The 25338-nt window shown below is 38.4% G+C and overlaps 1 protein-coding gene across 2 annotated transcripts in view; it reads left to right on the top strand.

Annotated features, from left to right (window-relative positions):
- Window positions 1–22328, top strand: part of spag9a (sperm associated antigen 9a) — a 49974-nt gene extending 27646 nt beyond the window's left edge. For both annotated transcript variants that reach the window (XM_062036624.1, XM_062036623.1), the window contains 16 exons: window positions 1496–1660; window positions 1774–1903; window positions 1996–2085; window positions 3113–3229; window positions 3313–3499; window positions 4341–4556; window positions 4617–4821; window positions 5036–5140; window positions 5219–5299; window positions 5381–5448; window positions 5549–5697; window positions 8408–8579; window positions 8661–8774; window positions 13777–13953; window positions 14098–14235; window positions 16773–22328. In XM_062036624.1, the coding sequence (XP_061892608.1) occupies window positions 1496–1660; window positions 1774–1903; window positions 1996–2085; window positions 3113–3229; window positions 3313–3499; window positions 4341–4556; window positions 4617–4821; window positions 5036–5140; window positions 5219–5299; window positions 5381–5448; window positions 5549–5697; window positions 8408–8579; window positions 8661–8774; window positions 13777–13953; window positions 14098–14235; window positions 16773–16891 (2233 nt within the window). In that variant the 3' untranslated portion in view covers window positions 16892–22328. The remainder of the gene's footprint in view (window positions 1–1495; window positions 1661–1773; window positions 1904–1995; window positions 2086–3112; window positions 3230–3312; window positions 3500–4340; window positions 4557–4616; window positions 4822–5035; window positions 5141–5218; window positions 5300–5380; window positions 5449–5548; window positions 5698–8407; window positions 8580–8660; window positions 8775–13776; window positions 13954–14097; window positions 14236–16772) is intronic.
- Window positions 22329–25338: the final 3010 nt, after the last annotated feature.

Below are 25338 nucleotides of genomic sequence, written 5' to 3'. Positions count from 1 at the left end.
TATTATGAGTACCGGTATTAGGGTTGGAACAAAATGGAAATTTCATATCACAGTTATTGTGACTAAAATGATCACGGTTATCATTATTATTGCGGTATTGTTGAATGTGCTCAAAAAGTACACACACTGAAATGTTTAGACCAACTTTTATTTAAGAATAAATAAATAGACACACAATATACTTTCTTGTTCCTGGCTTCATAACAGCCATATTATTATTTGAGTGCTTAAATATGTTCATCTTCTTTCGTTTTGAAAAGCTTAGTTGCTCAGACAGCAATGTGTTTATACAAGTTTGAATTGGGGTATGTCGTTTCTTAATGGAGAAATATATTCATGTCTAATTGTTTTCATGTTAAAATTTAAGCAAAGTAGCGCTCGTCAGTCCGTGGATTTATCAAAGTGTAGTTATCAATCATAGTTTTTCGACAAATTTGATTTAAAACAGTAATACAAACCTGTCTGGAGTTCTACCGACATTATCACTATCGTTACATCCCTCATGAATATTCACTGAACAAAAATACTGTAAAAGCTCTAATTACAGCTGCAGCGTTTATTTACATAAAACACAAAGAGAACGCAGTGTTCATTAAAAGCAATTTATTTTTATAATGCTTTTTTTTAATCTTTAATAATGATTTCCAGTGCATGAGAAAAGGCAAAGGAAAATGTATATTTTACGATTGCAGAATAAAGCAACCGTACAGCAGTACACACCAAATTCATTTTACAGCGCATGCAGAAGGAGCTAAAGCTAAATGTTGACCACTCATGATATTGAAAATGCAGCTAATACCATCTTTTGGAGTTAATCAAATCTACATCTGGTGTATTTCCAATGTTAACTGACCCGCCACTAATTATATACTGCAGCAGTTATCTGATTTGGTAGACAATGCACTCAGCGGCGACTAATGGAGACACTTTGGTCAATTGAGTAGAGGCAATAATTGGAGCATTTATGTCAGGGGTGTCCAAACTTTTTCCATTGAGGGCCGCACACTAAAATATCAAGGGATTTGTCATTTTGATGTTTATCACTTTCAAAATCTTGAAGCTGGAAATTATGGCCAGGGAATAAAATATATATATAGGCAACATACACCTCATTATTAATGTCATTTAAATAAATTATTAATGGTGCCTCTTTTATTAAGCAATGTGCTTCCAAAGAATAGAATGTTATAGCTGACGTGTTTGAAGATGCACTGCAAACTGATAAGTCCTCTCTTCTCCCAGTCTTGATTGAAATAGGCAGGCAAAATATTGCAATTACTGTATTTCCTTATAAAAACAAGTAGATACTGGTATTGTTAAGGTTGTCTCATACTCCCAGCATGACTTTGCGTTGTTGCACAGTAGATGTCAAGTGATTTTGGTTGTCTTGGTTGGTGGATGACACCTTGTACCTCTCGTTTTCCTCCCACCTTACACTCTTCACTTTGGGTGGCTCTGTTTCCTTCTGGGCTGTGTGGAACTTCACTGCCTGCAGCTTCAGCAGACTCTTTAGCTCCTCCTCCAACACCCCTGCCATAAAGAAGATGGAGCCTCAGTCCAATATAAAATACAACGCTCCGAGCAGCCTGGTGAAACGAAGCAGCACATTCTCTCAGTTCCCTACGGAGAAGTCCAAAACCTTCGACTTCCTCAATGAAGAGTAAGGAAAGCATTCGGGTCAATTTTGCAGTACTTTAGGATCTGTTCTGTACAATATTTGTGTGTCTGTGTCTGTGAATGATAAGAAAATAATACCATATTTATATCATATAGCAAAGACCAGTGCAGTTCACCATCACGCAAAGAGCAGAAGCGAGCCCAGTACAGACAGGTCAAAGCTCATATGCAGAAAGATGATGGGAGAATCACTGCACATGGCTGGAGTCTTCCAAGCAAGTACAAGGTAGGGCTGAAAGAGAGCTGAATGAAAAGTGGTGTAGTGGATTCTGATTGTAACAAATTGAGTGAGATTAAGTGTTTTAAATATGGTGATAGGGGACTAATGGTGGACAAACGGAGAACAAAATGAACCTACCCGTGCCCGTATATTTGAGACCTTTGGACCACAAGGATGCTTCTTTGAAGGTAATGCATTACTAATATACTGTGTGTGTATTTATATATATATATATATATATATATATATATATATATATATATATATATATATATATATAATGTGTGTATGTATATATATTGTGTGTATGTATATATATTTATTTATGTATACATATGTATATGTATGTATGTATATGTGTATACGTGTATATGTATATATGTATACGTGTATATATGTATACGTGTATATGTATATATGTATACATGTATATGTATGTATGTATACATATGTATATATGTATGTACATATATGTATATATGTATGTACATATATGTATACATATGTATATGTATATATGTATATACATATATGTGTATATGTTTACATATGTGTATACATATGTATGAACATTGAAATGTCCTTATTTTGGAAGGAAAAGCACTGTGCTTTTCAATGAAGATAACTTTAAACTAGTCTTAACTTTAAAGAAATACACTCTATACATTGCTAATGTGGTAAATGACTATTCTAGCTGCAAATGTCTGGTTTTTGGTGCAATATCTACATAGGTGTATAGAGGCCCATTTCCAGCAACTATCACTCCAGTGTTCTAATGGTACAATGTGTTTGCTCATTGGCTCAGAAGGCTAATTGATGATTAGAAAACCCTTGTGCAATCATGTTCACACATCTGAAAACAGTTTAGCTCTTTACAGAAGCTACAAAACTGACCTTCCTTTGAGCAGATTGAGTTTCTGGAGCATCACATTTGTGGGGTCAATTAAACGCTCAAAATGGCCAGAAAAAGAGAACTTTCATCTGAAACTCGACAGTCTATTCTTGTTCTTAGAAATGAAGACTATTCCACAAAATTGTTTGGGTGACCCCAAACTTTTGAACGGTAGTGTAGATGTGTGTGTGTGTGTGTGTGTGTGTGTGTGTGTGTGTGTGTGTGTGTGTGTGTGTGTGTGTGTGTGTGTGTGTGTGTGTGTGTGTGTGTATATAAGTCAAAGTATGGATAATTGTGCTTAAGTTACTTTCACTGTTTGCCAGCTATGGTGCGCTGCGGGGGTCAACCTTTTCGGGTGTAGGACGTCAATCCAGTCTGAGCTCCCAAAGCAGATGAAGGGCTCTCACAGTAGCCTGGATCATTTGGAGCAAGAAAACAAGGTCAGAGTGAGGATTTTGGGATTAGCTGGTTGCAACCGTGTTTGTGTAGGTGCAATAGATTCCTTAAACAAGCTTTATCACAGGAACAAGAGAAAGTTGAACAGAAGGAGGAGCTGATTCTTCAGGATGAAATGTCTAGTCGTGTGTGGGTGTGCACCAGCACCCACTCTTCCACCAAGGTCTTAGTTGTGGATGCTGCTCAGCCGTCGGACCTTATTGACAGTTTCTACGCCTGCAACACCCACATCGTCTGCATTGCCAGTGTGCCAGGTAGATGTTTTTAGAATGCTCTCATGTGTGTTTATAACAATAATAAAGTATATAAAGATTTTATGACTTTCCTCCCACATTGTAAAACAGTAGAAGTTAAGATAGCGGTGTCCAACTACGGCCCGCCCGCGTCTTCAATTGAGCCAGCGAGACGTCATGAATTTTAGCATGTCACATGACTTTTAAAAAGATAAAAAAAACTTTTAGATATTAAATATTGTATGAAAAACAATACAATACAGCATTGGTTCTCAATCTTTTTCACCAAGTTCCATCTCTGAAAAAACTTGACTGCAAAGTAGGCCTAAGTATTCATTGAAAACAAGGCAGAGGTTTTATTTAGCGAGTGTATTTAGTATTTTGGCCACTGTAACATTACATACAGTTTGAACAGTAACACTATTTGAATGTAGAACAATAAAACACTGTACTTTAATCAAACGATTCTTTGGCATATCACAAGATGGAACACGTACCCCAGTTTGACAATCACTGCTATAGAGTGTAGTACTAAAGTCTTTTTTATGAGGTAATGTAATAACAATGTACAGTATTTACTTTGTACAGTAGACATCTATGGTTTATCTTTCCAGCTGCTTCTCCTTTAAACACGATCAGCAGCTTCTCTATATTTTCATGGATAAACTTCTGTCGTTTAGATATTATTTTAACATATCAAATCATTCTGTCTCACTTTTAAGTTGTGTTACGCTTAAATTGAAGTACCACTGTGTAATATATCATTAAGGATGTCTGTTGGGGTAAATTTTTAGTTGTCTACAGCTATTGTTTTTTATATATGTATATTTTTTTATAAGTCAGCACTGAATTTAATTTGCAGGTGTGTCGGAGTCCGATTACCCCGCAGGCGAGGAAGTATCTCAGGATGTGGACGCAAGCCAAGGTGATGTGGTGTCTCTGGCTGGCAGCGTGGCCAGCGTGGGCTCAGCAGGCAGTGACAGCACCCTGGCGGCTGAGGGGACCACCGCCATACCCCAGACGGCCAGCATAGGTGCTTTTGACCAGCCAGCAGAGCACAGTGCCATCTCTAGCTCAGGTAATTCTCTATGGCGGGAAATTCAAAATGTTCCCATCTAAACGCCTCTATTGTATTTAGCTGAGTTGTCCAGGCAGACAAGCCCAGCAGAGGTTCCCACCGCAGAAGAGGCGACCGAAGCAACAGAGGCAAATGCTGGCGTGAGTGAAGAGGGAGATGAGGACCAGGGAGCCGATCAAAGCCAGCCAGGAATCTACACAGAGCACGTTTTCACTGACCCATTGGGAGTAGGGCCCACTGAGTCCTGTTCTACTAACGTCCTAAGGTAAATCATCTCTGCAACTGTGGTGCCAGTAAGGAGGCAGAACTCTCCTTTAAACTTTGTAGTACAGAACATAAACCTACACATCAGCATCCTGTATCTGGGGCAATCATTTTCAGGTCACTACTCTAAAAAATGTTGTTTGCTGTGTAGATAAAAGTCAAATATAAAGTGGTAGCTTACACTGCAAACACCATTTAATGATTTTGTCATCCAGTGGCTCTGCAACATCCTTGCCTGATGACTCAGACCCTTCAGTTCTGGAGGTCAAGAGGATGAGCAGTGCCCTTCCCACCATGTGGCTGGGAGCCCAGAATGGATGGTGAGTGGCGCATTACAACCACTAGAGGGTGTCGCAGGAATATACAAGAAGCTTAGCCTTTGTCTTCTCATCCTAAAGTCTGTATGTCCACTCATCGGTGGCGCGATGGAGGAAGTGTCTTCATGCCATCAAGCTGAAAGACTCTATCCTCAGCATAGTGTGAGTACAAAGCTGCTTATGCAAAGAAGATAGACACTTACTGTAAAATACATACTCAGAAAATGTTTTCACTTGATCCAGGCATGTTAAAGGCAGAGTCATGGTAGCACTTGCGGATGGAACTTTGGCAATTTTCCACAGAGGCCTTGGTATGTCTGACATTTGTTTTTATTCGAGAACAAATTAATTGTTGTTATAGACCTTAAAGACCACATATATTCAAGTCTGCATGTTGCTTATCTTATTCAGAGGGACAGTGGGACCTGACAAATTACCACTTGCTGGATCTGGGACGGCCCCATCACTCAATCCGCTGCATGACCGTCGTCCACGACAAGGTGTGGTGCGGCTACAGGAACAAGATCTACATCATCCAGCCCAAAGCAATGAGGATAGAGGTAAAGCTGCACTACATACAGCCGTGGTCAAAAGTTTACATACACTTGTAAAGAACATACTGTCATGGCGGTCTTGAGTTTCCAATAATTTCTGCAACTCTTATTTTTTTGTGATAGAGTGATTGGAGCACATGCTTGTTGGTCACAAAAAATATTCATGAAGTTTGGTTCTTTTTTGAATTTATTATGGGTCTACTGAAAATGTGACCAAATCTGCTGGGTCAAAAGTATACATACAGCAATGTTAATATTTGGTTATATGTCCCTTGGCAAGTTTCACTGCAATAAAGCGCTTTTGGTAGCCATCCACAAGCTTCTGGCAAGCTTATGGTGGAATTTTTGACCACTCCTCTTGACAAAATTGGTGCAGTTCAACTAAAATTGTTGGTTTTCTGACATGGACTTGTTTCTTCAGCATTGTCCACACGTTTAAGTCAGGACTTTGGGAAGGCCATTCTAAAACCTTAATTGTAGCCTGATTTAGCCATTCCTTGACCACTTTTGACAGAACTTTCCTCCAGAAGGTCTTATCTTTGTCCATGCCCAAAAATATAGCTGTTTGGCCACAATACCCAGCAATATGTTTGGAGGAGAAAAGGTGAGGCCTTTAATCCCAGGAACACCAAGCCTACCGTCAAGCATGGTGGTGGTAGTATTATGCTCTGTGCCTGTTTTTAGTATTATGCTCTGTGCCTGTTTTGCTGCCAATGGAACTGGTGCTTTACAAAGAGTAAATGGGACAATGAAAAAGGAGGATTACCTCCAAATTCTTCAGGACAACCTAAAATCATCAGCCCGGAGGTTGGGTCTTGGGTGCAGTTGGGTTTTCCAAAAGGACAATGACCCCAAACACACATCAAAAGTGGTAAAGGAATGGCTAAGTCAGGCTAAAATTAAGGTTTTAAAATGGCCTTCCCAAAGTTCTGACTTAAAGGCCTACTGAAATTATTTTTTTTTATTTAAACGGGAATAGCAGGTCCATTCTATGTGTCATACTTGATCATTTCGCGATATTGCCATATTTTTGCTGAAAGGATTTAGTAGAGAAAATCGACGATAAAGTTCGCAACTTTTGCTCGCTGATAAAAAAAAGCTTTGCCTGTACCGGAAGTAGCGTGACGTCACAGGAGCTAGTATTCCTCACAATTCCCCATTGTTTACAATGGAGCGAGAGAGATTCGGACCGAGAAAGTGATGATTACCCCATTAATTTGAGCGAGGATGAAAGATTCGTAGATGAGGAACGTTACAGTGAAGGACTTGAGAGACAGTGATGGACGTATCTTTTTTCGCTCTGACCGTAACTTAGGTACAAGCTGGCTCATTGGATTCCACACTCTCCTTTTTTTATTGTGGATCACGGATTTGTATTTTAAACCACCTCGGATACTATATCCTCTTGAAAATGAGAGTCGAGAACGCGAAATGGACATTCAGTGCCTTTTATCTCCACGACAATACATCGGCGAAATGCTTTAGCTACGAGCTAACGTGATAGCATCGTGCTTTAACTGCATATAGAAACAAAAAAATAAACCCCTGACTGGAAGGATAGATAGAAAATCAACAATACTATTAAACCGTGGACATGTAAATACACGGTTAATGCTTTCCAGGCTGGCGAAGGTTAACAATGCTGTTGCTAATGACGCCATTGAAGCTAACTTAGCAACTTAGCAACGGGACCTCACAGAGCTATGCTAAAAACATTAGCTCTCCACCTACGCCAGCCAGCCCTCATCTACTCATCAACACCCGTGCTCACCTGCGTTCCAGCGATCGGCAGAAGGACGAAGGACTTCACCCGATGTGTTTGGCGGCCCGGAGACGTAGGAAGTCATGGTGAGGTCGGCGGCTAGCGCGGCTAGCGCTCCAACAAAGTCCTTCTGGTTGTGTTGCTGTAGTCCGCTGCTATTACACCGATCCCACCTACAACTGTCTTCTTTGCAGCCTTCATTGTTCATTAAACAAATTGCAAAAGATGTCCAGAATACTGTGGAATTATGAAATGAAAACAGAGCTTTTTGTATAGGATTCTACGGGTATCATAACTTCCATTACTCTGACTTCGTCACGCGCATACGTCATCATACCGCGACGTTTCAGCCGGATATTTCCCGGGAAGTTTTAAATGTCACTTTATAAGTTAACCCGGCCGTATTGGCATGTGTTGCAATGTTAAGATTTCATCATTGATATATAAACTATCAGACTGCATGGTCGGTAGTAGTGGGTTTCAGTAGGCCTTTAAACGTGTGGACAATGCTGAAGAAACAAGTCCATGTCAGAAAACCAACAAATTTAGCTGAACAGCACCAATTTTGTCAAGAGGAGTGGTCAAAAATTCAACCAGAAGCTTGCCAGAAGCCTGTGGATGGCTACCAAAAGTGACTTATTGCAGTGAAACTTTCCAAGGGACATGTAACCAAATATTAACATTGCTGTATGTATACTTTTGACCCAGCAGATTTGGTCACATTTTCAGTAGACCCATAATAAATTCATAAAAGAACCAAACTTCATGAATGTTTTTGTGACCAACAAGTATGTGCTCTATCACAAAAAAATAAGAGTTGTAGAAATTATTGGAAACTCAAGACATGATGTTCTTTACAAGTGTATGTAAACGTTTGACCACGACTGTATATTGTTATACCATGTCAACATATCTAGTCAGCGGTATAATAATTATTTTGTAATGCCGAAATAGAAGTCGTTCGACGCACACCCACGCAAGGAGAGCCAGGTCCGGCAGCTGGCCTGGGTCGGAGATGGTATTTGGGTGTCCATCCGACTGGATTCAACTCTTAGATTGTTTCATGCTCACACCTACCAGCACCTCCAGGATGTGGACATTGAACCCTACGTTAGCAAGATGCTCGGTATGAGCTGTTGTCGCACCTTCCCTCGTTACTCAATAGTTTGCTATAAACAAAAACAAAACTTTTTTATGTACCCTGCAGGTACAGGAAAACTGGGCTTCTCTTTTGTGAGAATTACAGCTCTTGTGGTGTCCTGCAATCGACTCTGGGTGGGAACTGGAAATGGTGTCATCATTTCTATTCCGTTGTCTGAAGGTAAAATATTGTACTCACATTTCCTCTCCACGGATCAAAAACCCTAAATATCCTGCTTTGTTTGCATATTTACAGTGTACACCCCTCCCATTTCACCATTTTATAACGGTATATTAGGCTTGTTAGTATACCAGTACAGTGTTACCTCTACCTAAGAGTGTCCTAATTTGAGTGTTTTTGAGATTAGCTGTCAGACAGTTTATGTCTAAAGTTAAACACTGAAATTTTAGTTACCAGCATCCCCGCCAATAGCTGGTTTAGCGAATGTGACAGTCAACCCATTAAGATACGTCCAAAACATCCAATTTTACTCGCTAGTATTAGCTTATAACTACGGATCGACATAACTTTGTTTTCCAACCATGGGAAGTGAGAAAGTGAGCATGAAGGAAAGTGCTGGGAAGAAGTGGATAATATTCATTGAATTAAAGAAAAAAAAAATCAAAAATATGACACAGCGTGTCGCCAACTTGGCAAAGCAGTTTGAGCATATCACTGCTAGTCTGCACCATACTGAATCAGAAAAAGAAGCAAGAATGTTGAAATAATATACACACGGCAGACATTTATCCATAAAAATATGTTTAAGCTGCTGATGGTTTGACGGCAAAGCAGCTGGAAGCAGGTACCGTCCACTCGCCAAAGTAAATTATTAGTTTTTATTTCATGACTTCATAAAACTACTGTAGTTGTTTGTAGTGCATTTTGTTGTATTGTTTTCATACAATATTTCTTAAGTGAATAAGTAACATAAGTTATAAGTTGTTTTTATTTTTACAAGGCGTGTTACATGTCAAAATTGCACTGTTGTTTTTTTTTGGGGGGGGGGTTCCTATTAAAATTTTGTCAATTAATATCAATGGGTGATCTTTATGTGAGATACAAATGTTTTTAGTAAATCGCTCTGTCACACAACCAATTAGGATCGTAAGTTGAGGTACTACTATACTAACAACGTACCGGGGCACTAACAAATTAAAAAAGGTATTTCACACCCTTTCCAAAAAACAGTCCTTCTTTTTCATGCAAATGCTGTCCGCTCCGCTGTGACGTTGCAGACTTTACTCATTGATAAAGAAGATGCACAAAATGCAAGTATTCTAGTTTTGAAACAAACAAGAAATGTGAAACTATACACACTTAAGCGCTGCTTTGCAAGCGGTTCTTTAAAACATTTCTCGCCAAAGGTGGTTGTACTTCCAACTTGGCGAAACTGTTGAAAGACAATCATCCGAGTTTAAAGACTGGGGTAAAAACGTTGTTGAATAGCTCTCCTGTTATTCCCATAGACATACAGTAGATACTTAGACGCCGCATTTAGCTTCTGGTCAATTATTAGCGTGTGAGTCAAAACCGCCTTGAAAACTAATACTAGTGAATAGACTGAATTTCAGAAGTTTCTGTTTGGCGTGGTTGTCCAGTAATTTGAATGCCAGTTAATTTTACTTATTCATGCTGTTCTAAAATTGTTTGAGTACAATAAGAACATTCTTGTATTTTCAATGAAATGTTTTTTATTTCAGTGTTCAAAAATTGTTCTGACTGCAGTAAGAAAAGTCCAGCATGTTTAATGCCATAGCTTTGTGTTATTCAATGTAATGTTGGATTATAACATCTTCTGTTAACATAAAGCCAATACTGTAGTGACATACAGTGGAACCTCCATTTATGAAGTTAATTGGTTCTTGAACACGGTTGGGAAATCAAAAAGCTCGTACAGTTCCCCATAAAAAAAATGTAAACCTGAATAATTGGTTAAAAAAATTAGGTTCCCCTGTATAGTGTTTCCTTTTATTTCGAAAAGTATCGAAATACATATTTGTACCTCTACCAACATGTTTGTTTACAGTATGTCTTCTCTATGGAACAATACCATAGATATGAGTATTCTGGAAAGCAGTGCAGATATAGTTTCCTCTGAAAGTAACTTAACGTTCAGACTTTGTCTAAATATCCGGCAAGTGAGTACACCTCATAATGAATATGTCCAAATTTGACATACCAAAAAGAACACTTGGCCAATGTATCTGCACCTTCAGCTTCCTGAGCAAGGCACTTGCCACGGTGTATTTGGGCTTGTTTTAATGTTGGAAAACTACCATCATGTTCTGCTTCATAATGTCACAGTAGATGTTGGAATTCCCTCAATGAACCAGGCAGCACTCATGTAGCCCTAGACCAAGGGTCGGCAACCCAAAATGTTAAAAGAACCATATTGGACCAAAAATACTAAAAAAATTGTCTGGAGCGGCAAAAATTAAACGCCTTATACAGGTCTTTTAATGAAGGCAACACATGATGTAAGTGTCTATGTTAGCTACTATCAAAATGACTAATTGTCACAGGCTAACACAAATCTCAGTTTACTGAAATGTTGACTTTTTAATATTTATTTTACATATTTTTACAACATCTGAAAACATTAGTAAAACGGAGGCTTTCTTAGAGGGTGAGATAACTACTGGAACTCCTTAGAATGGCATAGGTGTGTGTGTCCAAGTTAAAGTAAACGGCAGGCTGTCTTGTTATAATGATCTTATTACAATCGTTGCAAGCTGGTAAGGTTTGCTGTGCTCTATAACAACATGGTACACAAACAACTATCAGAAATGCAGTCAATATTACAAACCGATACTATGTCTTGAGTAGGGTTACAAAAGTGTGGAAAGTTTCCGGAAATTTACCGCGGGAAGTTAAGCTCGGGAAGTTTGGAAATATTGACCATTTTTTGATTATTCAAAGTTGGACACCGTCCTTGGGAACTAATGAGAATATACGGGAATTAATGGGGAATTACAATAATTATATATTATTGAGCACTCGTCTATATGCTGCTGCATCTTTGTGCCATTTTTGACGTAGCTTTTTGCACAGTATTTGCAAATGTACACAGCCTTTCCGCCTACATTGGTTGGGGTAAAATATCTCCACACATCGGATGGTGTACGTGGCATTATTCTGTTTGTATTTATTTATTCTCGTAAAACACTAATGCATGCCACACACAGATATAAATAGTCAGCTAAACAATTGGAGTAGTCTTTAAAAATATTTTACTGATGGACAAATGAATAGAAATAGGCTAGATGAATAAATGGACACTCAATCAGCATGCTAAATCAAACTATACCTACATTCTTGTATGACAACAGAATGGCTAGCAGAACAGAAGGCAGAGGAAACTACACGTTTTGATTTAGTATTTTCTGGTTGAACTTTACAGATCACAAAAAAGGTAAATTCGCATCGCTAACGTTGTTAGCATAAATTAATGGGATTTAACATAGAGAAAATTAGCATCACGGCAAACGGATAAATATTTTCGGTTCATTATGAGACTGTGGTGGTACATAAACCTAGCTAGCTAGAGATATTGGCCCCAAAATCATTTAACAAGTACAGGAACAGCTAGCTAGCTTGAGTGGAAGTCTGCTGGAGTAGTCAACAGTCATACAGTAACAAGCAATTACACCTCTATTAAACTTAAATACCATACATCAAATATATTTACCCCAGTAATATCATCAAAACTTACATGACGGGATGAAGTTCTTGGGCTCAAATACTAGTGTGGCCTCAATAGCCCTGCTGTAGTGTGTAGCATGCTGATAATTATCTGTGCATGTGATGGAAGAATGCACTGTCCATTCTACTGAATTTGCATTAAATCAGGTTGTTTTAGCTAATAATCATGCTGCAAGATCTAGCATGTTGCATTCAATGTTCATTCCCATTAATTTCCCATTAATTCCCGTTAATTCCCATATATTCCCGTTAATTCCCGTGGAAAGTGTCCAACTTTGAATATTCCCAGAATTTTGCAACCCTAGTTTTGAGACATGCAAATATAAATTATATACACAGAGGAAATAAGTAAAGGAAGTTAAATTTGCTCAAATATACTCAAACAAGGCATAATGATGCGGTATTGGTTTGAGTTTATTTTTAACATACATACAATATGTACTTAAAGCTAGCCTAAATAGCATGTTAGCATCGATTAGCTTGCAGTCATGCACTGACCAAATATGCCTGATTAAAACTCCAACAAGTCAATAACATCAACAAAGCTCACCTTTGTGCATTCACGCACAGCATACAAAGTTTGGTGGAAAGAATGAGACAAAGGAGTGGTGGCATAAAACATGTATTTCTGTGGCAGCGTCGGAGAAAGTCGTACATGCAAACAAATTACAGTGAGTTCAAGGACCGCCAAAATTAGTAGGACAAAATGGCGCTTTCCAAATACTCTTATCATTGAAACATGTTTAATATAAACAGTGGGATTTCTAACAATTAGAGAGGTTTGTGTCATGTTTGTCCTCCTACAGAAACCATATTAAAACAAAAAAATAAAACATTTCCCCCCAGCTTTTTCCATTTTCATACATTTTTGAAAAAGCTCCAGCATGCTCTAGAACCGCGGGTTGCCGACCCCTGCCCAAGACCAAGATGCTACCGCCACCATGTTTGACTATATACTAGACACACTATTCTTTTGTAGCTATTTACACAATAATAGATTTTCATTGGATCGTACATCCATACTGCTGTACACTGACTGCTTTAATGTATATCTAAGTTTAATTTATGTGCAATTGTCCATTGGAGAAGATATACTGTAATGAAACCGTATTTCTGCTTTTCTCTAAGTCTCATCAAGCATACATCGTGTCGAGGACTAGTCTATATGCAACAACTGTCACACCTGAGGCTCCCTGAATAAAAGATGATGGGTTGCCATGGATACAAGAGCTTGCAGCCACTGTCTGCTTAACCATCAAATTTAGTGTCTTTGGATGTTTATCTCAAAACAGCACAATCTCATTTGTTTAAAGAGAAGAAAAACCCGACTGATAAAGAATCAAGCTTGTTGAGTGCTTCAAATAGACCTTCAATAATGTTTAGGTCTGCTTTTGTCCCACCACTTTCATTTCACTTAATGCATGCACCACAATCGATTAAAAATGTGTAGTTTTACAAGTTTCCTGTCATCCTACAGCTAACAAGACATTTGGAAATGCTCCAAATCGGCCTGGCAGTGCCATACGGGTATACAGTGACGACGGAGCAGATGGCGTCCTGCCAGCTACCTTTGTTCCGTACTGTTCCATGGCTCACGCCCAGCTCTGCTTCCACGGACATCGAGATGCCGTCAAGTTTTTTGTCACTGTGCCAGGTGAGCGCCAAGTGATGAGAAGACTAAAATAGATTGCAATTTCAGACAGCCAATTGAAATTTGTAGTGGCTGTCACGCCAGCTGTGGAAAAATGCCTAGACAAAGTTAGTAATATGTCATCACCTCGCATCATATTTCTTTCAGGCCAGGCAATGCCACCTCCAGGTACTGCTGATTCAGGCTCTGATGACCCTCCGTCGGAATCCTCAGACACAAACCCCACGGAGCCCAAAACGTACTTGGTGATGAGTGGAGGAGAAGGCTACATTGACTTCAGAATGGGTGAGCACAATGACGACTGCATGCACGTGTTTTGTATCCATACTTCATTATTATTCGTAACATAAATAATTTTTTTTTAGCACGCTAAACACAGTGGCAAAACTATATTCAAGCTGGTGCAGTTAAGTCCTCTATTAAGTGAAAGTGACAGTAATATGCATCCTGCCCCATGTATAATATGCCCACCACTTCAAAGAAGACAACTTTGTGAAATAAAATAAACAGCAGGCTTCACCACACATTTAAAAAAAAATCTTGCTTGCATTAAAGCTACAGACAAAAACACATGTCTTGTTCCCAGTAGGGTTTACTAAAAGTACTTCTAAACGGTCTAAATCAAGCCATGCTAGATGTTAGGCTGCATACTTCCAATACGGAAACTAGTACCGTATTTTTCGGACTATAAGTCGCACCGGCCGAAAATGCATAATAAAGAAGGAAAAAAAACATATATAAGTCGCACTGGAGTATAAGTCGCATTTTTGGGGGAAATGTGTTTGATATAACCCAACACCAAGAATAGACATTCGAAAGGCAATTTGAAATAAATAAAGAATAGTGAACAACAGGCTGAATAAGTGTACGTTATATGACGCATAAATAACCAACTGAGAACATGCCTGGTATGTTAACGTAACATATTATGGTAAGAGTCATTCAAATAACTATAACATATAGAACATGATATACGTTTACCAAACAATCTGTCACTCCTAATCGCTAAATCCCATGAAATCTTATACGTCTAGTCTCTTACGTGAATGAGCTAAATAATATTATTTGATATTTTACGGTAATGTGTTAATGTAAAGTGAATTATATATACATAGCACTTTTCTCTATTGACTCAAAGCGCTTTACATAGTGAAACCCAATATCTAAGTTACATTTAAACCAGTGTGGGTGGCACTGGGAGCAGGTGGGTAAAGTGTCTTGCCCAAGGACACAACGGCAGTGACTAGGATGGTAGAAGCGGGGATCGAACCTGGAACCCTCAAGTTGCTGGCACGGCCGCTCTACCAACCGAGCTATACCGCCCCAATAATTTCACACATAAGTCGCTCCTGAGTATAAGTTGCACCCCCGGCCAAACTATGAAAAAAACTGTGAATTATAGTCCGAAAAATATGGTAATATAATTTTTGATGGGTCCCGAATTTGGTACGTTTATAGGCTCGGACTGAAGTCCGATGCACATTAAATCAAATGGTGTCATATTGCGATACCTTTGTTGCATATCATGTCCGGTTGCAGACTCTCATTGGCTCAAACACTTGGCCGGTAAACAAGCAATCAAGCACTCAGAGCACACTCGGCCAAATTGCCTCTAGGTAATTTTACAATTTTACATACAAACTAAGCAAGACGCTCAAAAGTACAGCAAGGCTAAATGTCGTAGCTCGATGCTAATTAATAAGGGATTTACCAAACACATGCTACTGATTACCATTAGCGATTTTACAAGGCGATTTCAACGCCTTCAAATTTGGTACTAGAACAACGATGCATGTTACAATCAAACAGCTGGTGTGTAATAAGTGCAACACTTACAGTATAACCACTTGTAGGGCTCAACAAAACAAAATACTGGCACATTTACCTTAATGGCAAAGACTACTTCCTGACTATGGCAACTAGTCCAGAGCTGTGTATAGAGATAGAGATTTAGGAGATCCTCTGTTTAAACTCTCTCTGATTGGTCAAAAGCACCTCACGTAACAACAGGGTGCCATTTTGAGGCTAACTTTGAAACCAAGTTGGCCTCACTCTCTATACACAGCTCTGCTGTAGTCTATATACTACTGCCATTTAATGTATTGGAATTTACCATGTATTACAGTGCAGTACTTGCAAATAATTCACAGAAGTGTAAGAAAATAAATAACAGCTGGACAACAGAGTTTAGTAGTAATTGTTGTATAATTAAAAAAAAAAAGCTTTAACAATTAACATTTACTAACACATACAACAGTATAGAAAATTGGTAGTGTTGAGTACCGATATCGATTCCCAGGTACCGGGAATTGGTACCGTATTGATTCAAATGTGAGAGGTACTCACAAAAAATTATAATATATACTATAGTATATTATTGTGGGAGATGTATTCTACATTGTTTAATTGAATTCTAATATTAGGACCTAAACCTATACCATATATTGTATGGCTCCAAATAAATAGAAGGTAAGTTAATAAGGTGCAAACACAGCAAGCATCTGGTGAAAGAGCTAAGGTAAGTGACAAACATTATGTGCTTCTCTGTGCACTGAATGCCTTTCAATGCATTCATCCGACTGAAAAGCAAAGCTAATCTGAAACATTGGCGTGTGGGGAGCAAGTGACGCATGCAGACCTCTCACTCTGACCGTCAAAGCGTGACGGCGCGTCAAGTCTGCGCCCCTCATCTCCGCCTGACAGGCCAAGCATATTCCGGCTTAATGGGCCCATTTATGGCAACTGCGGTTTGTTAGCAGCAGCACCATCCTCTTGTCTGCGACAAATGGACGTTTTTAGCTTTTTGCCATCTGACTCTTCAGGTGACGAAAGCGGAGAGCTGGACGGCGTGTCCGAACCCACGTCCGGCCAGCAGTCGGCGCCAACCAAGGCTGAGCGGAGCCACCTTATCGTCTGGCAGGTGGCGACCTCTGTTGATTGAACCACTGCCACACATGGACCACCACTTTAGCCCCCGGCATGCGCGACTTCAGTTTTTTAAATATTTCCTTCACTACTTTATAAAAAAAAACAAAAAACATTTATTTTATAATTAGCGTTTTTGTACAGTATGTTCCTAAAGGAATTAGGGATGTTTGCGTCCAGGAGTTTGGAGACACTGTGGCGAGTAGTGTGGACAATTTTAAAGGACGACGCCATTTCACGCTGGAGGACGCTTGAGGCATTTTTTGCAGACATGGAAGAAAAAAAGGGATTATCTAAGGTATTATTTCATATTTACACATGACAAAACTTTAACGTTTGTATACCACACGTCTCAGTGTCAGAGCTCAGGTGTGCGCGTGTGCATGTGTGTGTGTGTGTGTGCGATCATCTCAGTTCACTGCAGGACGTAGAGTTTAGGCATGTCGTGTTCTTCCCATTTTAAAGTGGTACAATTTGGTACCGTAATGCGATCTTGGCGCCTTCTCCGCCTGTTGACGATAGGACCAAAGTGTGCTGCGTTCTGAAAATGTACTTAATTTGTGAGTTCCGCCGTACAATATATCTATCAAGAAAATAATTAAAATTATTTTCCTGAGATAGATCATTAAAACTAGGGATGGACATACTAATACATTTGAAGAAACTAAGTTAAAGTTATGGCCCTGCGATGAGGTGGCGACTTGTCCAGGGTGTACCCCGCCTTCCGCCCGTTTGTAGCTGAGATAGGCTCCAGCGCCCCCACGACCCCGAAGGGAATAAGCGGTAGAAAATGGATGGATGGATGGGAAGTTAAAGTTAAAGTACCAATGATTGTCACACACACACTAGGTGTGGTGAAATTAACCTCTGCATTTGACCCATCCCCTTGTTCACCCCCTGGGAGGTGAAGGGAGCAGTGAGCAGCAGCGGCGGCTGCGCCCGGGAATCATTTTTGGTGATCTAACCCCCAATTCCAACCCTTGATGCTGAGTGCCAAGCAGGGAGGTAATGGGTCCCATTTTTATAGTCTTTGGTATGACTCGGCCAGGGTTTGAACTCACGACCTACCCATCTCTATCACAATGCCACTGAGCAGGTGCAGTACTTATCTGCAACTGGCGCTATTTAGTATGTGTGTAATCTAAAAATATTTATAAAAGATACAACAATCAGCAGTTATATTTCCAATTAGGTGCTCAACAAAATTGTGTCCCCAGTTGATGCACAGATGAGTGTATACAAACTGTGAGTCGTGCACGTAGGCCTGGGCGATAAGTCGATTTTGTCGATATATTCGAGGTTTTTACAATTGCAGACGATTTAAAAACCAAACATAGATTTTTTCCTCTTCTTGCTCCGACCTACTTTTTGCCCCTCAGCACCTTCCGTAGTTTGCGCCATCCCCTTACTTCCTTAGCGGCACTAGCAAAACATAGCTTATGCTAACGCGAGACTTTAGTTCCAAAGAAAAGACAAGCGTTGTCACTGCTTTGGTTTGGCGGCAACAGGCGTAGAACAAGTGACTGTACGCTGCAAAGTTTGTTTCAAAAAGAGAGGATCCAAACAAACGTATTTTTGCATCTGAAACCGAAGCCTCCAGTCGAGTGCGGGAAATACAACTCCTTACAAGGCAAAGAATACTGCATGAACAAACATACTACGGGCTAAAAATGCATCTTATTTTGATGGAAACGTTTCCACCAGGTATGTATGATGAGGAAGAAGCACAATGCGTAGAGCGATCACTAAAGCAGTGACTCTGCACATCGCCTAGATCAGGGGTGTCAAACGTAGGGCCCGTGGGCCACGAACAGGCTTTATCCGGCCCGCGGGATGAGTTAGCTAAGTATAAAAATGAGCCGAAATTTTTTAATGAAAGAAACTTCTGCTATAAATGTGTCCACTCAATGTCACAATAGCAATTATTTGTATCTTTGTAGATGATGCTACATATGTAAAAAAACAAAAAACACTTGAGGAAAATGAGCAAATTACATAAATAACATCCTGTAATTTCATTTTGATATTGTTTATCTTGATAGATTGAAAATTAACACCAATGAGTAGACTGATGAACATTGTCACATAATTTATTCAGGAAGTATAAATAACGACAAATAAAGATAGAATACTATTAACCGCAACATGTAAGTGTAAAAAAAACCCCAACAACATTATGATTTGTACATTTCCAGAATGTGCTTGTTGTATTTTTAAACAAAGAAAACAATCTGAAGCTGTCTTTATTTTTAAGTTATTGTGCCGTGATTTTACCAGTCTGGCCCACTTGGAAGTAGATTTTTCTCCATGTGGCCCCCGATCTAAAATGAGTTTGACATCCCTGGCCTAGATGTTTGAATGAAAAATCCTGCCTTTATTACGAAAACTATTATATAGTCTTCTAAATGTTTTATTGATTATTTATTTGCATACATCGTATAATACTATATTTTTATTTACAGAAGTATTTTATTCAAGACAGTAATTTTAAGTTTGTACTTCACTGATCGCAATGTTGGAGATTATTTATTTGCATGCAATGTGCGATGTAACATTTTTGTTAACATAACTATTTTATTCAAGACCAAAGTATTGCTCATGATTTAGTTTTTAAAAAATAATTCCATAAAAATTACAATTTATGTCTAGTCTAAAAAAAACATTACACAAATCAGAATTTTGCTAAGAGTAAGATGCAGTGTCATTTCAAACTACTAGTTTTGATCAAATAAAAGAAAATCTTGTTTTGAATTATCTCTGTCATTTGATGGTTTCTTTAAAAAGTAGGGGGAAAAAAATCGGGAAAAACGTAAATCGGTAAGATTTTATTTTTAGTCCCAATCGCCCAGGCCTTGGTGCACATGAAGTGAACTTAATTTTGAGTTTTATTTCGTCATTCTTTAGATTTGTTCACTGGTCAACTTTTATTGGTGAACCAGCGTTCAAGACATTCCCGTGTGTGTGCGTGGGATTTTGTTTGTGTGTGCGTGTGTGAGTCTGCTCTGCAAGTCTAAGTTGTTTCCATTTGTGTGAGAGGATTTCAGTGCTTCCTCTTCTTGTTTCATCGACACTTTATCATGTTAGATTAGATGAGTTTTCATAGATAATGGGTGACATACATTAGTAAACCGGACCCACAGAAAATAAAATACAGTTGGGGCTTCCTCCAAACCCCCAAAAAACTGTATTACTGGATGATATTTTCTGGTGTTTCCTGAACAAGGGGTGTTCCGATACGATAATGATATCTGTTCGATATCAGCAAAAAGATCATTACTGGATATGGAACTTTGCGATACAAGCAGTCCTAAAGCACGTTTTTGTCCAAAACTAGACCGCCAGTTAACATCTAAATGTCCTCCAATAAACACACAAGATTGCTCTTGTACTTTAGTCAAGTCATTTAGGTTATAGGCTATTAGGAGGGAGCAGCTACACGACAGCTAAGCACACAATAGCACTTAAGTTAGACGTACAAAATGTGTCCTTAATTGAACAATATTACCCCCCCTGCGACTCCAAAAAAGGGACAAGCGGTAGAAAATGGATGGATGTTGTCTAAAACACCACATTTGTCAATATATCAAGTAGTCATAGTTGCATATTACTTACACATACAAAGTATCTAGTAACAAACGTGTCCGCATCAATCAATTTATTCATGAGCTTAGCTTCATGGACTATTGTGGCCAATAGGTGTCACCAAAAAAACAATTACCACTCCTCTTCAATTTAAAGACAGCATGAGTCCATTCTACCGTATTTTTCGGAGTATAAGTCGAAAGAAGGACTATAAAAAGGAAAAAAACATATATAAGTCGCACTGGAGTATAAGTTGCATTTTTTGGGGAAATTTATTTGATAAAACCCAACACCAAGAATAGACATTTGAAAGGCAATTTAAAATAAATAAAGAATAGTGAACAACAGGCTGAATAAGTGTACGTTATATGACGCATAAATAACCAACTGAGAACGTGCCTGGTATGTTAACTAAACATATTATGGTAAGAGTCATTCAAATAACTATAACATATAGAACATGCTATACGTTTACCAAACAATCTGTCACTCCTAATCGCTAAATCCCATGAAATCTTATACGTCTAGTCTCTTACGTGAATGAGCTAAATAATATTATTTGATATTTTTTTTTTTTTTTTTTTTATAATGTCCTGCCCAGCTTCTCAGGCAAATCATATAGCAGATGTAGATGCCCATATCGGCTGTTCAGATTTACTTTACAAAAGAGTATTATTATATTATTTGATATTTTACGGTAATGTGTTAATAATTTCACACATAAGTCGCTCCTGAGTATAAGTCGCACCAAACTATGAAAAAAAGTGCGACTTATAGTCCGAAAAATACGGTAGTCCATTTTAAGAATACATTGGTTAGTGTTTTTCATACATACCATTGTTCTCTGAGTAATTTCACTTGATCTAACCTTTTGTAGCAATTTCCCACGGCAAAATAAAGTACGTACATTTCCTGCTGATATCGTATTGGATCAAAACAGGTATTGGCCATTAACCAACGTGCCATCGGAAGTGAAAAAAGCTGTATCGGGACAACCCTGATTGGAACTAAAAAATATGTTTTCTTAAGCTCACCCACTGAGGTTTGTTTCACAGGATTGAAAAATAAGATTTGCTTTATTTTTCTCAAGCTGCTGTGCCTCCCACTTTTAGAATCTTTGGATTGATTAGAAGAACAATAACCCAAACTACAGCTCTTATGTGCCAATAATGCGTGGGCCCTGAAAAGGAAGTAGAACGACTACTATAATCAAGTAAAGTTTGAATAGGACGTTTTGGCCATGTGTAATATTTGAGTGTGTCAACATTATCTATTGAGGATTTTTTTGTTGTGTTTTTTTTTTTTTTTCCTGAATCCGTCTTTTAAATTTTGCAAGTATTTCAAGAGACTACTTGGTCATTTTGTCTTCTTACCATTCCAGTATTTATTTGCTTTGTATAAGAGCCTACCTTGGTTCAGAATGTAACTTTTTATGAAACCAGGCTTTTTATTGGTAACAATGAGTTTACATGATTGTTCATTTTAAAGCATTAAAATAAATCGTTTTTGGCAAGCCACCGGATCAAATTTTGCTGAGAGTAACTAAAGAGTTTGATGTTCTAAAGCTATGCATGTTTTTAAGACCACACTGCAATGTTGGTGTGTATGTGGAAGAGTTTGAAAGCAAAACACATATGTCCGCCCGTTTGTTTGTGGGTGGCTGATTTTTTTAAATTTTTTTATTTCCTATCGTGTATGCACTTTGTGTGTTTCCATCTGTAAAAAAAACATTTCTGGATGCCATAACAGTTTTCCTCCTGGTCAGTGTTTTTGAAATGAACATCATAGCCTTATTTTTAACAATCTATTAAACTCACCAAAATCAACTTGGTGTTGTCCTTCTCTTTATAATAAGATACGTGCATGTTTATGCATATACATTGGATCGCTGTACATGATATTTTTGTGTGCATTTGGGCAGTGTTTTATTGTTATATCAAATCAAATCATATCAACTTTATTTATAAAGCACATTTAAAATTTACCACAGGGGTAGCCAAAGTGCTGTATAATGGGCAGGTTAAAAGATAATAAGAGAACCGAGCAAACACAACATAAACAGAGCATGATAAAAAAATAAATAAGTAAATAAATAAAACATAAAAAACAGGTTCACAGCAGGTGCATTTATGGGACGCCATAGCAGGATAAAGATCACTCAGTGTTAAAAGCCATGGAATAAAAGTATGTTTTTAAGAGACATTTAAAAACAGGAAGAGAGGAAGCCTGTCTAACACTCAGAGGTAGGTCAATCCAGAGCTTTGGAGCAGCAGCGGCGAAAGCTCTGTCACCTCTAAGCTTCAGCCTTGTGTCAGGGACCGTCAATAGCAGCTGATCGGCTGATCTTAGGGATCGGGTGGGGCAGTAAGGCTGAAGGAGGTCGGAGAGATATGTTGGAGCGAGGTTGTTTAGACATTTAAAAACAAATAGAAGGAGTTTAAAATTGATTCGGTAACACACAGGGAGCCAGTGAAGGGACGCTAGTGTAGGGGTGATGTGCTCACGCCTGCGGGTCTGTGTTAGCAGACGAGCAGCAGAGTTCTGCACGAGCTGCAGGCGGGCGAGGGAGGCCTGGTTAATGCCTACATACAGGGCATTGCAGTAGTCTAGACGAGTCGAGATAAAGGCGTGGATTAATTTCTCGAGATCATGTCCTGATAGAAACGGTTTCACTTTCGCTATTAGGCATAGTTGATAAAAACTTTTTTGTACGACGCTGCTGATTTGTTTTTCGAACTTAAAATCTGAGTCGAACTTTACCCCCAGGTTTGTGACACAGTCACTGAGATACGGGGACATAGTGCCGAGGTCAACGTTGGGGGCGGGAGAGCGACTTGGACCGAACAACATAACTTCTGTTTTGTCTTCATTTAGGCTCAGGAAGTTGACTGAAAGCCAGGCTTTGATGTCGTGCAGGCAGTCAATGAGACGTTGAACCGTGTTGTTTTGTGCCATGGGAAAGTAGATCTGGCAATCATCGGCATAAAAATGAAATGCAATACCGTACTTCCTGAAAACAGAACCAAGGGGGAGAAGGTAAAGCGCAAATAAAATTGGGGCAAGGATTGAGCCCTGGGGGACCCCATGTGATAGACATAAAACTGTCTATTTTTACACAAAAACTCCTGTCAGTTAGGTACGACCGGAAGCAGTTGAGGGCGGCGCCCTTAATGCCCACACAGTTCTCAAGACGAGTAATTAAGGTGGCCTGGTCGGCGGTGTCGAACGCAGCAGACAGATCTAAAAGCACCAATATATGCAACATGAATGACTGGCAGGCAGCTTTATGGACACAGTATAGATATACAGTACAGTAATTGGTGGGGGAGAAAACGTTCTACCATACATACACACATACATACATACATACACTGTAAGAAAAAAAAACTGTAGCTTCTACAGTAAAAAAAATAATTCAGGTGTTTTTTATGCAGAATTATTGTTAATTGAATTTTACGGTTACATTTTGGTGGCTGAATTGCTTTTTATTATAGGAAACATGTATGGTCATTGTTTGTATTAAAGTTAATGGAAACATTTTAAAAAACACTTGTTTTTACACTAAAACACTGAGCTGACAGTATTTTACCGTAAAATCTCATTACTTGTTCTTTTTTTTTAACAGTGGGGACCATTTTGACGTTTCTATAACTTTCTTCCTTAGGTAATATTGTGTATTATAATTTACAAAATGGTCAAGACATGCAAGGGTAAAATGGTACAACGAATAAAATCTACTATTGTCAGAGTAATATTGTAACAACTTTTCTTATAATCTTTTTATTTTTTTGTTGGTTTACAGTTGAGTCTTAAACTTGAAAGAGAAGGAAACATGTTTATAAAGTTAAATGTAAGATGTGAGACAAATTATATTTCTCCATACAAAATAAATAATAATATTGTTAATTTTGTGACTTTAATTCATGATTTATATAGTGTACATCAGGGGTGGCAAACTCATTCTAGATCGGGGCCACATGGAGAATGATCTACTCCCAAGAGGGCCGGACTGGTAAAATCACGGCACGATAACTTAAAAATAAAGACAACTTCAGTTTTCTTTGTTTAAAAATAGAACAAGCACATTCTGAAAATGTACAAATCATAATGTTGTTGTTTTGTTTTGTTTTTTCACACTTACATGTTGCGGTTAAAAGTATTCTATTTTTATTCGTCGTTATTTATACTTTCTGAATACAATCTGTGATAATGATTTTCATTAGTCAACTCATTGGTGTTAATTTTCAATATATGACGATAAAAAAATTATATAAAAATCAAATTACAGGCTGTTATTTATGTAGTTTGCTCATTTTCCTCGACTGGTGCACTAACGTGGGGTTTTTTTTGGTTTTTTTTACATATGTAGCATAATCTACAAAGATACAAATAATTGCTATTGCGACATCTAGTGGACACATTTAGAACAGCTGTTTCTTTCATTCAAAAATGTCGACTCATTTTTATATTTAGCAAACTCATCCCGCGGGCCGGATAAAACCTGTTCAGCCCCGCGCGCCGTACGTTTGACACCCCTGGTGTACATAGACTATAATATAATTTTTTTGATTTATTTGATACATGTTTTGCATTTTAAATTAGTTTTTAATTTAGCAGCATTTTATTTCATCATGCATTAAAAAAACCTCAATCTTCTTCAAAACAAGCAGCTGCTGAACGTAATATGCACTTGAAACCACTAGATGGTGCTGTTTTAAAAAAAAAGACACCCTATAGCTGTCATATTTACTAGTAAAAGCTCATTTCAACGTATATTAAATATTTTTTGGGTGTTATTTGTTCGTTTGTTGAACAATAGTACACGACTCTGCTCATGTAAACAATACCTGGCAGAAAACACTTGATACTTGGTGTTCCTGC

The sequence above is a fragment of the Entelurus aequoreus genome, linkage group LG25 (assembly GCF_033978785.1).
Source record: "Entelurus aequoreus isolate RoL-2023_Sb linkage group LG25, RoL_Eaeq_v1.1, whole genome shotgun sequence".
Classification (NCBI taxonomy): domain Eukaryota; kingdom Metazoa; phylum Chordata; class Actinopteri; order Syngnathiformes; family Syngnathidae; genus Entelurus; species Entelurus aequoreus.
This window is presented reverse-complemented; position numbering and strand designations above follow the sequence as displayed.